The 16,019-nt window shown below is 38.7% G+C and overlaps 1 protein-coding gene and 1 long non-coding RNA gene across 31 annotated transcripts in view; one reads left to right on the top strand and one right to left on the bottom strand.

Moving 5' to 3' along the window:
• LOC310676793 overlaps window positions 1-16,019 on the top strand; it is a 49,208-nt gene that overhangs the window by 13,084 nt on the left and 20,105 nt on the right. The window lies entirely within an intron of this gene.
• The window catches only part of DMD (dystrophin), a 984,302-nt gene continuing 979,027 nt past the window's right edge, over window positions 10,745-16,019 (bottom strand). For all 29 annotated transcript variants that reach the window (XM_083438913.1, XM_083438919.1, XM_083438923.1 and 26 more), the window contains one exon: window positions 10,745-13,416. In XM_083438913.1, coding sequence (XP_083295039.1) covers window positions 13,319-13,416 — 98 coding nt within the window. In that variant the 3' untranslated portion in view covers window positions 10,745-13,318. The remainder of the gene's footprint in view (window positions 13,417-16,019) is intronic.

Below are 16,019 nucleotides of genomic sequence, written 5' to 3'. Positions count from 1 at the left end.
TGCCTATACATTTGAAGACGCTAGCCTTCAGTTGTAGTCCTTAACTCCTTACAGTTGCATCTGTACCACATAAAGGAAAATAAGAGTCTTCTGATACATATTTCGTTAAAATACATATTCTTTGCTAGAAATCTGTTCAGTCCAATATTATTTAAAGTGAATATGGTAAATGTTTATTGTGCCCCATTGTTTGTCTGATTTGTAAAGCAAGCTATACAAAATTCAAATTTGCACCCATTCTTCATAATGGGCATGGGAAGGAAACATGGTATGTGTTTGGTACTGGAAAGGGCTGTTTATAGCTGCCTGATAAAGCTTTTATTGTGCTTGCTTTTGAACACACGCATGTACCCATTTATCCTTTTGAAGAATTTTAACAATACTGAAATGCCACAGTTATAATAAAAGCTCAGAAACAGCAAGAAACAGCACCCTGGGAAGATACTACCTATTATGACAGTTATTTAAAGATGGAGTTGCTTTTCTAGCAACACTTGTTCTATCAATAAATTATTGAACCAAGCAGATGCAACTTTTTTTGTACTTAAAAATGCTGACAGTGTTGATGTTTGCTAAAAATGGGTTATGGCTTCTTTTCTTCTATCTGACCTTGTTCATAATCAAGTGGCTCATTCCCACCAAGCAGGGGGGTGGGGAGTAGAGGCTTGGATTGAAGCTGATGGTCACTGGGTAATTCAGAGGTCAAGTCCTTGGTTATTGCAGATGAAAATTTTCAAGTCCCTAATTAAGAAGCCTTGCTGATTTAAGGATCTTGCAAAAAGAGAGTGTGCATAATGAATAACCTACCACTAATAGTGGAAATGATTGCTTGATGATTCCTGTTGCCCCCTTTTATTAAATTACTGTCTCAGGAATGTAACCAAGGCAATGAAAAATAATGAGTTGGATGTTGAGTCTTTTGCATATTTGTGATGTCCCAGTTATTTTTTTCCCAATCAAAAAAAGTATGCTTTAGGTGAGGGGAGCTTTATCTGCAACCTGTAATAGAATAACAAGCTATAGTAGGACAAGATAGGGAAGCAGGGAGAGGACCAGGTTAGGCAATGAATGAATACTGAGGATGAGGAGAGGAGAATCAGGAAGGTTAAGGGAAGGTGTTCTGTGTGATAGGTCTTGAACAAAGGTGTGAAGAAAGGACAGGTTATTCAGGGCATAGACAGCAACACAGTAGGTGGGTGAATTCATCTGTCATTTTGCTAATTAGCTTGATTACAATGGATTATGGATTATCTTTAGATATGTTAAGAATGCTGGATTCTGAAACAACCATAATGCAGATAAGGGGCACAATGTAAAATTGATTCTCAACTGGAAATGGAGCACAGAGTATCATTTCCTAAATGATGACTTCTTTTTACAATTTAACATTTTATTTTTTTATTACATCTTTTAGAGCTACATTTTCAGACCATGCTTGGAAGAATATGTAACGATATCTATAAAAATAAACCAAATTAACAAACTCTATTTGTGGTCAACAAGTGCTAAAGGTATTCTCTCTCTCAAGTTTTGTAAGCTTGTTCTCTTAAGTTTGCCATCAACTATGTTGGCGTAGAGAGTCACTCTCCTGATCTTAGGAAGCAGCAGGACAGTACTGTTGTGATATGGCATGTACAGTGAACATATCAGTGAATCACTCACTCCCAGTGGCCCCACTTACTTGCCTTCAGTAGACTTGACATGTGTACAAACACTATATAGCTGTACCTTGGTTTTTGAACAGCTTAGTTCTCGAATGTTTTGGCTCTCAAACGGCGCAAACCCGGAAGTGACTGTTCCGGTTTGTGAACTATTTTTGGAAGCTGAACGTCTGACAGGGCTTCCACGGCTTCTGAATGTTTTGGAAGTCTAATGGACTTCTGGAATGGATTCCATTCGACTTCCAAGGTATGACTCTACATGTGGCTGGGGGAAAATGTGTCCTTTGTAGGTTTCTGGGCTTCTGTGCCATTCTTATCAGGACGCTACTATGGTTTGTACAAAAGCCAAAGAACATCTTGTGCTTTTGTCAATGAGGAGGCACAATACCACATAATATAATCCCTCTTAAAACAGATTATCCAGCTGTGTCATAGTGAGTCTCTGCAAACCAAGACAACATGTGAACTATTTGGCATGCATCTATGTATTTTTACTATTTTATCATGGTTTATGACCTATCTTCATGACCTATTTTTAAAAGCCAGGATTTTTAAAAAAGTCTTTTAAAAAGTCTCTCTGTGTGTGATTCAGCCACTGATAGATGTTGTCATGCATAGGGTTACGATCCTCTTTGTGGCCCAGCTTCTCTGCACTTAAAACACAGAAAATGAAATTTGACTGATAAAACTTCCTATCACTACATTTGTACATCTCTATTCTAAGAAAACCCTCACTATCTGAATTTATACTTGGCATTTTCCTGTTAAAGGTGCAGGAATCTTGCCAGAAAAAAAGATGTTAATCTTAAGTAAGCCTTGGATATGTGGCATGATAACACACGGCAGTTTATGTGGAGCGATAATCCAGCTACTGTAAACTTTACAAGTGATGGAAATAGAAAGGTATGCAACAAAGGGCTTTACTTGAACAGGGAATCTCTTGTAAATCTATCTAATAATGGCTACTCTAGGTTTTTATTCCTTTCGTGCTTTTTGTAGGTCTGCTTCTCTCTCTCTGCAACAACTATTCAGGGAACACTTTTGTTACTAAGTTCAATTACTGTCACTATATCTGACTGACTAACAAACCCATTCTCAGTATGGATATCTCACCAATTTTGAATGGTGGTTGCAGTAACAGCGGTAGCAGCCTGTGTGATGGTGCAGATCTGCCCTCAGTTTACCTGGACAGGGTTGGAACTAGGCAGAGCAGATACCAGATCTTCTAGCTGTTGACTGCAGATTATGCCCACTAAAGCATTAATTTCTCAGACTCTGACTTGCTTCCTCTCCTGAGTGGCACACTTGTTTTAAACAACTGTTTAATGTTTTATGTGAACCAGGCCAGTGTGTTGTTTTTCTCATCCTGCCAAGTTTGCTGCAATTTGCTAGCCATATTGAGTGTCTTTTTTAATGCAGAAATTCAGGGCGTACATACTGTAGGTATGTGCTACAATTTATAGTAAAGTTTCCATATTTATCTCCTCAGTAACTGGTGAGTTGTTGATCTTTTCTCCACTTCCTCAGTTTTCTGGATATATGGTAAAAATGCCCCCCACTGCTTAGCAGGATGTTACAGAGGCCTAATACAAATGACCAACTTGACAAGTGGAAGTTTTATTGCCACAGATTCACTTGGTCATTTACCGTATTTTTTGCCCTATAGGACGCACCGTCCCATAAGGCGCACCTAGTTTTTTGGGGGGGAAATAAAGGGGGGGGATTATTTCCCCCCCAGGCGCGGGGCTGGGGCGGGGGAAGCCCGAGCTTCCCCCGACCCCAGCCCCCAGAACAGGCAACTCTCCGCAAGCCGCGGGAGCCCAGCGCCGGGCTCCCGCGCCTTGCGGAGAGCTGCACGAAGTCTGGGCGCGCTGAGCTAAGCGCGCCCAGGCTTCAGCATACAGGCAACTCTCCACAAGCCACGGGAGCCCGGCGCGGGCTCCCACGGCTTGCAGAGAGCTGCGCGAAGCCTGGAAAGCGAGAGGGGTTGGTGCGCACCGACCTCTCTCGCTCTCCAGGCTTCTGCGAAAGCCTGCATTCGCCCCATAGGATGCACACACATTTCCCCTTCATTTTTGGAGGGGAAAAAGTGCGTCCTATAGGGCGAAAAATACGGTAAATTAAAGAACGTGTGATTAAAATTGTTTTTCCTGCCATGTGTGTGAAAAATTTGGGGTAATATCAAGTGTAAGGCTTCCCCGTATTAGCCATTCACAGCTTATCAAGTTGTATGTAAGAAGTGCCAAATTGCCACATGATAAATAGTTGCTAATTTATGCTCTCTTTTATCCTATGATTCAGCTTCATTCCAATTAAAATTTCCAAAACAGCATGGACAACATCACCCATCCTATACGGCATTGGATTAATAGACAATAACTGAGTTTGAAAGACCTTGTGTTTGAAAGCACGAGCCCCTTTTGTATGCACAATGGCATTGCACAAAATGCCTCAGATTGTCATTATAGTTTCAAAAAACCCATTTTCTCATTTTAATTATAATTGCTAACCACAAGGTGGCACACATCTTCTGTTTTAAATGCCAGTAGGTGCCTACCCCAAGAAGCTAACTTGCCATTCTTCCACACTATAGCACTAGCTGTTTGGTGTTAGTAACACTAAACAACGCAGCAAAACGTGGCTGAGTGTCACAACAAAATGTTGATGCATATCAGTAGTTCAAATTGAAACATCAGCTGACTTATTTGATGTGTGGTATATTTATTTATGAAATAGATGTAAGACTGCTCCTAGTCTCCTGCCTTGTTGTTATGGTTGTAAACTATCTTCATTGATTTTTGCTGGTTTATTGTGTTTTAGAAGATGTTGTAAATGACATTTTGGTCTGCAGCCCCTATAAGCCCCAGCATAATTGTTTATATATGTTTACACCCAAAATTAATGGACCTGTGACCCATGGTCCCAAGGCACAAATCCTGTTACTTTAAAAGTGTGTGTGTGCATGTGTCAACTTGCTTGACTTATTTTTGCTATTTTTGCTCTAGATTTTATGGGATATAAATAAAAGAAACCACAACAAAGGCTCTTAAATTGCTTTATATTAAGATGACACAATCCTGAGTATTTCCTATATATCAACCTTCCTGTGAACCATGTCCTTCTCTCTTGAAATTCTCCTCCACCTCAAATATTGAAATGTTGTCCTATCTCATTCCCCAAACCTGGTATAATATTGCTGCTATACCATTCTTGACTTGAGTTTGCTTAGGGGCATTTTGCGAAACCCTAGCCAAAAGAGCTGGTGAGATTAATGATTATGTCTTGTGTGCATGACCTTTGTATTCTAAATAAATTGTTGGTGCTGCTTCGCCACCTCTCCACCTTGTTCCAACTGAGGTTATGTCAACTTAATGTTTTTCACCGTAAGTCAGTATACCTTGCAGCAGGAAGCATTGCTGTTAGAATCCATTCCAGTTCTTCTTTGGGCCTCCTTTCTCTCTTTCTCTTTCCCCCTTTCAACCCAAAAGAACAGCTGTTCCTATAACTCTTTCTTTTGTGATCTTAATAGATGCTGTATAAAGGGAACAAGGAAGTCCTGTTAATTGTGCCAGTTGCCCAAGTGTTCATAGGAGACTATGACAGACAAAATCTTACGTAAAGGATGTTGTTAATATCCAAATATTAGCTATTTTATCCTTACTCTCAAACCACCCTATTTCATGTGTTAGTCAAGGACGCATGCTGGGATTGTACCTTGGTGGATGTGGAAATGTCAATTTTCCAGGGCATGGTTTTAAAGAGTCACTGTGCTACATACGCATTCGTTTTGTCCAAAGCACACCTTTGTGCCTCTGAACAGTTGAAAATTGTGTATTAGATTGACATCACACCTTTAAGCAATCTCTTTCTCCTTGCAGTCATCCTTCTGTTTTGGGAACAAAAGTCAAAGCAGGTCAGTTCTTTGTGTTCATTATTCTGACTCACGAGGTTTCCCCAGCTTGTAATGCCACAGTGGACACTGGCACATTCTGTTGTCATACAGGGAATCTAATTGGGAAGAAATATGATTTCTGTTTTTCTCTGTGTGTTAAAGCTGAGCAAGTAATCTGTAACCCTGGGAAACCAAGAGCTTTTGCCAGGAGGCTAAAAAACACATATAAAGATAAAGTCAGCAAACATCCTGGGAGAAATGTGTGCAGTTCAGTCACACAGCAAATTCAGAAATACCACAACCTCGTTTGTGCCATTATAAAAGGGAATATATGTCATGTGCAAATAAATGGCTCAGAACAGCCATGTTTTAATAGGACTACTTTTTGTGATGTATTTTAAGTCTTGTACACCATATGATCTCTTCCCTGAATTACTGATGGCAGTTAATTTGAAGCTGTATTGGAACCTGAAATAGAGTTATCACAGGCTATCCTTTCCTGCTTTATCTGTCTTGATATTATTATCATTTGCTTCTCTGGTACCCATGGAAACAGCCATTAAGATAGCCACTTTCTCCAAGGAAGAGAGTGTTGTTAATGTCTGACATTTATCCAGCTGTGTAGCTTAGGATACAATTTTACAGGGTTTTAAGATCAATCCATAACTCTGCCTTGAAGTATGTGTAGGAACTAGAATCCATCCAGAAATACAAGATAAAGCAGGAGAAGATTTCTAATTTCCATGCCGCTAGCAGGCACATGGAAAGCTAAATGTTGTTTAAGAATAGATTGTTGTTTGAAATCTGCTCCCTTATACTTACATTTATTTACTTATATGTGAACTGATTTCTGCAGCTCCATAATTGCATTAGTAATAAGATCATTTTGTTTATCACAAACATTTTTTTTTAAATGCTGCATGTTACAGCCTGTCTTAGAGGATTTCACTAAGGTTGCAATGCTAACAGATATCTCCCAGTCCCTCTGGACCCAGTGGAACTTTAATTCTATCCATGATGACAAGGATGTTGCCACTTCCTGCCTCTTTCTCACACTCAAACTATTGCTTATCCTCTTTGATTTTCCAAAGTTTTGTGTTTGGGCTGTTTTGCTTCAGAAAACACATGGGGACTCAAATAATTGAATGCATCTCCCTACAAAAATCCCCTTCACATTGAAAATAAGATGTAGAGGAGAACATTCTTTCTGACATCTAGCCTTTTGGGTATAGGATATTTTGTTTGAGTGGAGTGAGAAATGGAGCAGTGAGCAGTTTCCTGTAGCCCAGACAGAGGTTTACCACTTCGGCAAGAGCTATGTGTTTGTGACACAAGCGCAAAGCAATAACTGCATCTGAATGTTGTGGTTTGTGTTGTATTAGGCTGATCATATTTAGATGACAGTGCAAGGGGGGGGGGTAACTTGTAACCATTCAAAATATTTTCTGCTCATTCTGCCCTTAAACCACTGAGCTCTTTCCTTAACCCACCATATTGTTACCTATCCTTCTCCCTCTGGCTCTTCTCTTTCGCTCTAAGCTGTCATTTTGTAACTAGCACAAACTGGTGGATCCCAGTGGCTTCACTTAAAATACACATTCAGAACTTGGGACTCAGCTATACAGCTGCAAATACAATGTTTTAAGTGTGTTTTAAGTGCATTATACAAGATGGCGATGGTGAGCTAATGGGAAATTCAATACAGTAGTACCTGTCCGTCCTTAAGCTGAAACCGTTCTTATCCCGAGGTGCGCTTTCGCTAATGGGGTATCCCGCTGTGCGCGCACCCCTGGCGCATGATTTCTGTTTGCATCCTGGGGCAAAGTTTGCAACCAGGAGCAGCTCCTTCCGGGTTAGCAGAGCTCGTAACCAGAAGCATTCGCAACCAGACGTACCACTGTATATATTTTTTAATGTTTTTAAAAAAGCATTTTCACAGTTTTATTATATATGTCTAGATTCAGCCCTTATCCTTCTTATGTTTCTCTTCATTGTTTAGGCTATGGGACATTTTCCTATCTAGCTTCCGACTGTTCATTGTGGCTGCACATCTCCCTTTTTCTTGAAAAAGCTGTTGCTCTTCCACACTTTTAGATGGGTCTTAGATAGTGCTATGCTGTTCTCTGTTCCTAAGTAATAAAGAATCTGCTGCTACTCTGACCACTTGGTTAAGACTGTCACTGGCCAGGCTTGTTTGCTACTAGCTCTATTATTTTCATGGTGTTCCTTTTGTTAATGATTGGAATTCTGCTTTGCAGCCTCATACCTTATTTGGTGAATTCAAGCCCACCCCCACCCCAAAAAACTCCCAGTAACCTCCCAAGCCCACTCAGCATTTAGCAATAAATTTAATTAAAACATACCTGCATTTCCAAGATATGGAGGTCCAAAGCCAGCATAGTTTTGCCCCCTGAGGTCCATCGGTGTTTTATAAGGATTCCCAATAACAGTTATCCAAATGTTACCTTCCTTTCCGGTCTCCCATCAGAATCTTTTAAGTTGCTGGGTCTCACAAAGGCCTAGTCTGAAGCTAAGTGATTTAAGGATAATGTATCTTATCATTATGATATGGTACAATATGACGATCAACCATACAAAGCTTGCCTTGCTATTAAAAAAATCAAAAGCTCATTCTAGGAATGATTTTCCTCTTCCAGTCTGCTTTGGCAGTGCCTCATTCACCAAACAAAGAGCTTTTGTCTCATTTTGATGAGAACTTTTTTCTTTTTTGCATGCAAGATTAATGGAAGGGTTTGTTACATGTCATCTGCACCAATGTGTCCATGGGAAAATCAAAGTATAAACCTTGTAACATCTTGATAGAAGCGATGAAAAGGAAGCATTTTGTCCACCTACAGACTATTTTGTTGCCAGTATGGATGTTCGTCTGTTAGCATGTGCTGTGACTGCCAGCATTCTATATCCAGAATCAATAACAAAAGACTTAAAGCAATAAATATATTTTGGGTACCATTTATTTGGTTTTGCTACTTTTAATATTTTTAAAGCATTTATCCAACAGAAAAGCATAGGTTATGAAAAGCTATCATACCTATAAGTGGAACCCTGTCAGTATCTGGTCCAATATCCTGGTCTCACAGTAACCAGCTAGATGCCTGTGGGAAGCCTTCAAGCAGAAGCCGAGGGCTGCAGAACCCTCTTTGCTTATGATACCCAGCACCTGGTATTCAGAGGAATAGTGCCTCTGTTAGTGGAGGTAGAACGTACCCATTGTGGCCTGTAGCCATTGATAGTTGTATTCTTCATGAATTCGCCTAATTTCCTTTTAAAGACATTCTGTACTCCAAGTCGATGCCCACCACAATGCCTTGTGTTAGGGAATTTCACAGTATAACTATATGCTGTGTCAAAAAATACTTTATCCACATATGCCAACAGAATAGCTTTTCTAGTTGCAGAAACGTATGCTGACATTTGTCACAGATTCACCCTTCCATTTTAAAAAGGTAGAAGGACCAAAACTAGAAATCTTAGTTTTCTTGTTATTGTTCCTTAAATCATTTTTATGTATCACTTAAAAAAACCACATTCCTCTATACCTGGTGTGGATTATGTGTATTTCTCCTTCTGTAGTGGCATAACCAACGAATCACTGTTTGAAGACTAGTACATAGTGTTTATTTTAAGATATTCAGATGTATGATACTTCATGTGTGCGTATATGTGCAGCCGATTGAAGCAATGTTTCTTTTTGATAATATGTATCGCACAGTGATTCTTAAATCTGCTCAGTGCAACAGAGACATTGTAAAACCAGATGCAGATGTATATGGAGTGTGAGTCAACAAATATTTTTGTTACTGTTCACAATGGCAAAGTAATTGCATTATCAATCTTGTTAGTTTAGGGGCATCTAGGGCTTCATTCTTGCTTTGACTGTGTGGGGGCTCATGTCCAAATGCTGCACAAGCCCATGGCAGCAGGGAGAAGAGGGCTCTAAAAAAATGCAATGGCAGGGATCGTAGCTCAGTGATAGAGCATTGCTTTCAGAGGGCCCCGGTTCACTCCTGGAATCTTTACTCAGATTAGATTGAGGACTAACAGTTGCCGAGAATCACAAAGAGGAAAGTACTAGTGCTTTTGTGCCCTGTTTTAAACATAGGCTTGTGGCTAGCCATTGTGAGGACAGGGGGACTAGATATGGAACTTTAGTCTGATGTTGAAGAGTGGTTCTTGTATTATTATATTCATACAGCAGGTGCTGTAAAAAGCCTCTGCTTGAGACCTCTAAGAGTTGCTGTCAGATTGTTTTATTTGTTTTAAATACTTATATTCTGTGTATACAAACTGATGTAGAGCTCCTATTTGTGCTGTATGCACAAATAGAAGGAATGTGGCCACTGTGCATTAGTTGAGAACAGGGCTAGCACTTGTTATTTCACTCTATATGTGTCTAAACTCTACTATCAACACAGTTCTGAGCAACCTTCAGAACAAAATCCATTTTTTTAATTGCTCACATTGTTCCAATTTATAAATAAATTGAGCAGGAGTATATTCTTGCTTGTGGCCTTTGGATTACCTTACTGTGAAGGAATTTTTGAAAAAATGATAGTTGGGCTATTTTCAATGTGTGATCTTTAGTGTTCCAACCCCAAGGAGGGGAAAAGTTGCTCCCAGTTTCTCGTAATCAAGTGCTAAGCAAAGCCATCCTTGAGTTTGTTTGAAAAGGAGCTGAAATATGTCTTGTCTGAGAATGCAGCAACACCTGTATGTAAACTTTCAAGAATGTCTGCTTGAGAGGTGAAAATTATGAGGAGAGATGGATGAAAGCAGAAGCAGTTCTAGTGATATGAATTTTAAGGAGTGCTTCACAGAAGGAAAGTATTCATGGCTTGAACTGAATCTTGTTTACATCCAAACCAGGAAGTTTTCATTAAATAGCTTTCTGATATGAGGTTTATATCCTTAGCTTATAAACCAACTGTTGTGAAAAAGAAAAAGGAAAAGACATCAAAGCACCCTTAACCCCTCCCCTCCTAGGCACTACCGTTTGGCTTTTAGCCACAAAGCCTTTAACTGCAGGGTATTTAATTGCACTGTAGAAAGACGTGAATTCAAGAATGGATAAGGTGGCATTCTGCCCAGCTGAAATCTATAAAGCCAGTCTAACTGGGAAAAAGAGCCACAAGTTAAATGCTGGACAATCAGTAAAAATGCCCCACACTTATTTTTATAACATAATTGCGTGCTTTATTGATATACACAGTAAAGCAGTATATAATACAATTAAGTAAGGCATATATTTGGTGAAATTTGATATGTTGTGAAAAATGCAGTAAAACTGAAGTTTATAAAAATAATTAGTAAATGTTACAGTGTAGATGTTAGAACACAATAGATTATGATACCAAAGTAATAAACCAGTACTGGATAACAATGGTATAACATGCCAAATGATAGTTAGTTAGTTAGTCAGTTACACTGATAAATGTATTACAGTTTAATAGTTTGTGGATATAAGGAACATGAAATATTCCCAAAGAAATGCTTAAAAAGCAGCAATAAAGCTCTTAAAGTCTTTAAATACTTTTGACAGACTCACTTCAAAACTAATGTCTATGAAGGGGAAAAAATGAAAACCCTGATGAAAACAACCGTGCACTCTTTATTAGTTTCCAAATGTTTAAAGAGAACTTTCAACTTAAAGGCATAAATGAACAAACCCCACCCCATAGATTCTGCACTTTCCTATGAGAATATGCAGGATGCTTATTGATGAATAATGGTACAATCCAGACTAGTATGGGTCAAGTGCCTGCTCATGAGGTAATGGCCCCTCCCCTCAGCATGCATCCTTTTGGAAAAACATATCCCTGGGCAAGATGGAGAGCTTGGTGCCGACAAACTTCCATTCACAATCATGGTTGAGGGAGACTGGTAGCAACAGGGCTCTTAGACCTCAGTGTGTGGGCACTGTGCTCACACTAGGATAGATTGCATTCAAATTTCTTTTAAAATAGTTTGAAAATATACGTTTGGGGCTTCTTTTGCAAGTTATTACATTTTTAAACTTCTTGTTGTTAAGATGATAAGACCTGTTCACACAATGGACAAGTGGTGATGATGTAATATCTTCTGTATATAATTCTCAGGAACACCACAAAACCAAAGTGAGGTAGAAATAACATGACTACCCATGTTTAATGTTAACTAGCATTAAAAATAAAATATTTTCCCCCAAGTTTAATTACACTTCGTACAAGAAGAGGTAACAGATTTTACTCTTGCAAAGTATTAATGTAGATTAGATTGATGAAATTCTATTTTCAGACAATGGAATTAAAGGCTGGCGGAAGGGAAGGGAATGAAATGGTAAAGCTTTTGTTAACAGCACCTCAAAATTTTATAGTAGTAAACCTGAGGAGCTGTTATGTAACATCTATTTTCTGTTATCCCTCTCCTGAGTCATTGTTAATTGTGCGGTATTATTTGTAGAAAGACCTAGGGAGGAACAAAATTACCGGCTATTGTCTTGGATGACCAGTCTCCCATGAAGCAGTGTGGCTACTTTTAACTGTTGATAGAACTGAAGCTGATATAATTGCTCCATGCTATTTCCTGTTTAATTGAAATGTTGTGGCTCCTTGGAATTTGCTGCAAGGCAGATCTCTAGTGACCATTTTGTTTTTAAGAGACTAGGCAATTCTCAATGCTTAAAAATACTGCTACTATAACAATTAAAATTAAATATTAATAATATGAGTAATCAAACTTTCAGGATGGAAGCAGATCACAGGTCGGTCACTATCTGTATTCAAGTCCTTAACACAGACACTCCTCAAAAACAAAAACAAAAAAACAACCCACAAAGATGCAGGGTATATCACTAAAGGTGGCATCGCAGGGTATAAAAGCAAATCAAGACTTCTGCTTTGAAGCATTAAGGTGCTGGCCAGTGTCAGAGGCAGAATACCGGATGATAAAGTCCAAAGGTATAATCCGGTGAGGCAATTCCTATTTTGTGTTTACTAACAACATTCGGGTTCATAGAAGTGGAGGAAACAGCAGGAGCAGAGAATACTGATTCAATTTGTCTTTTTTATTGTTGCAAGCTCTGAAGATAGCATTTGTCATGTAATGTGCTCTTTCATATTATTGCCAACTAGCTGGATAAATTCCTGTAAGACTTAATTTCTACTTGGAAGGAGGTAGAAAAGCTACCTCTACTGGAAGTTCAGGACAATATTATTTTTTAAGCCAGTGCTAGTCAGACGCAAAACAATGAGAAATGTATGTTAATAGTTTTGGTGTTTCAGAAATTCTCTCTTTGATTCTTAAGGAAAAGAACACAGAACATGAATTATGTCTGATACAATTACAGAGCTCAAATGATGCTAAACAAATGCACTGCCTCTTTTTTTGTTTTTTTATAGGGATTTATATAAACTTTTTTTTTTTATAAAGCACACTTTGTTTACAATCTTTCTTTATAACGGTTATAAATTTTTTTTAAACAACCCAAAATGCGTTCCATATAAAGAAATGGCAAGTTATTTAGCTATCAAGATTTTACATGTAGTTTTCTTATAATTTTTTTGTACAATTGCATAGACGTGTAAAACCTGCCATTGTTAACAAAACAATAACAGACTTAAGAAACTACTGAAATCTACAGTATAGTACCACTACCCTTCACAAAAATATAATTTGTTTTCATGTAAACTCTTACAGTCTAATCCTTTTGTCATATGAATATTATAAAAACCATGCGGGTACGCCTGAAGTTGTAAAACACATCTTGCTATTCTAACACCTTGTTGTCGGTCATCATGGTCACTAACGTTTCCATTGCTCGGCCCAAGTCATCTGCCATGTGGAAAAGGCTGCCTACATTGTGGCCTGTAAAACAAAGAAAAAGATTTTACAGATGAAGCTGTCCTTGGTGTACTGCAACTGCTTTTGAAGATTGCCACACATACTTCTTAAAAGAAAAGTGAGTTAGGTACCTTGATATAAAATGATACACACTTCCATGCAAGGACAATTGTCAATTATTAGTCATATACATATATATATATATTTGCAGAACCACTAGCAAAGCTGTGTGAAACCTGCAGAGCTTTTTAGCCAGCACCACACTAAATTCTTAAATGACAGACATAGCAAATCAATTTCAAAGGCACATGCATGAAAACCCTTGGCAAAAACTGCAAAATTAAATGTGCATGTGGAAGACTTTGCTACACAAGTGGTTGCAAATGAATCAATTAAAGTGAATAACAGCTAACCTGATCAATCATAATCAACCCAAGCAGCTTGACTAGGGAACTTGCCAAAGTGCTAATTGATGTTAATGAGAGTAAGGTCCTGGACGAAACCTCCATTGGAGACCAAATTGAAGAGTTAAACCAACCTACATAAATTCACTGAATCTTTTAAAATACTGTTGCTAATGAAAGGAAGCTAGTTGCATGAACTCTATTATCAAGGGGGCAAGAAAAGCTGGATGTGCCAGGTTACGTTAGCTATTGTTAGCTACACTGCAGTAATACTCTTTTCATGATTTATGTTGTTAAGAAATCCCATTTGATGGAATGTTTGCTTTTTAGCTAGGTTGTAACTTCTCTGAATCTACTCCTAACAAAAATGTATCTTGATAATATGCAAGTCATCACAGGCATAAAATGGGTGGGTGTACAGCAAGTCAGAGTGTACATGCAAATATTTTCTTTAATCAGTGTGTATCTCTCCAGTTCTTCCAAGCCTGGTTTCCTGCCCAAAATGGGAATGACTACAAGGCCAACAGAAATCCTCTCTTTTTCTAAGAATGCTTTTGTTCTACTGGTTTACTGCTAAATGGGCAACACAAGAAGAGCAGCACTCTTTTGTGCTGTCCTTCTGTTCCCAACATTCAGGACGGGCTATGATATCCTTCTGCAGTGTTCTGCTTGCAGCTCTTTGAGATGGGTCATGTTCAGACATAGTCACATCTTGAATGAGTTAGAATTTGGGATGGAATCTTTACTTTCTCAAAGGGTCTGAAAACAAAGATTTAATGCAACAGAAATAAAGCAATAATAAAGCAAAAACAATCAAGCAATTATGACATATGCAGGTAACATGTTAGCATTTAAACAAAATAAAACTGAACTATAAAGAGCTTTGGACAAATCAGATCTTTTTCCAGCTCTGAAAAGAAAACAAATTTTGTACCTGGCAGACTTAACCATAAACATATTTTGTACCTGGCAGATTTAACCATAAAGGACCCTTGTCACTATGTGATTTACCTGTAGAGATGCTGGTAACTAGAGAAGAGCCACTGATAATGTTCTTAGCATTCAGGAATGTTTGCATGGAAGGTGATTGTTTTGTGTGGGAGTTCTATGTGTAAGTCTGCTCTGTCCCTTTTTGTGACGTTTCCATGATGTTTTGGGGCTACTTCTAAGTTTGGTAGTGTGTGTGTGCACGTGATTGCACGTCATTAAGATGTGACTAAACTGGGAGCTGCCTGTAATAAGTTCTCAGAGTGTGTGAAAGATGTTGTTTCCCCATCCCCAATACATATATAAGGCACTGAAAGCACAAAAAATATTTTGTTTTGTTTTAAAAAAAGTAACTGCACAAGATCAGAGTTATTTTAAAAAACCTTTTTGTTTAAACAGAAGAAATGTGACATGTTTATATGCTTATATACAGCAGAACATCAAAGTAAAGGTATCACTTCTGGGTGGTAACAGTAATTTGCCGTATAGCTGCCTCCCTGGTCATGGGAGGGCACTGTCTTTCTTGTACTTGCTTTGAGGGAGCCCTCAGTGTTGGTATCTTAATCTGGGGCTGGCCAACAGTTGTGTATCATTAGAGGACCCCCTCTCTTCCCCAAATTTGTAATGTGGCAGTTAAGTTACATTTTGCCCCACCTCCTCACAGATAATATTGTGGATGGCAGCTTAATCATTATGGGTTTCCCAGTTGATGGAATGACTGCCATCAGACACAGCTGTGCACTGCATGCAGCACACTTTGCCAAGCAGGTGTCCTCCAGATGTTTCAGACCACAGCTTCAGCATTAGATGGGAGAGGCAAGCTTCATCAGGCATCTCCTGACCCTGAACTGTGACGGCTGGTCATTATAAGATGGTTGGTGCCCAAGTTTTGATTTTCCTTTTCCCTCCCTGTCCCCTTTTGCTTGAGTACTGTAATTTTTTAGAGTGCAAGCCTGGAGGTAGAGATTGTCTTGTTTTGGTTGTATGTAAGCTGCTCTGGAGGCATTTTGGGCTGAAGAGTATAGGGTACAAATGTGGCAAATAAATAAACACCTACCTAAATGGGAACAAATTTTAAAATGCTAGCTTCCTATACAAGAGAAATTGGCTTCATATTTGTCTAGCGTAGATTCAAGACAACTATAGTTGCAAGTGAATTTCTGAATGTTGAAGTCTTTTTGTAAGGCTGTTCATCTTCCACCACATACATTGTTTGGATAACAGTTTAACATTCAA

The sequence above is a fragment of the Podarcis tiliguerta genome, assembly GCF_965153285.1.
Source record: "Podarcis tiliguerta genome assembly, chromosome: 4".
Lineage (NCBI taxonomy): Eukaryota > Metazoa > Chordata > Lepidosauria > Squamata > Lacertidae > Podarcis > Podarcis tiliguerta.
Note: the sequence above shows the minus strand (reverse complement) of the source record. Positions and strands in the feature narration are given on the sequence as shown.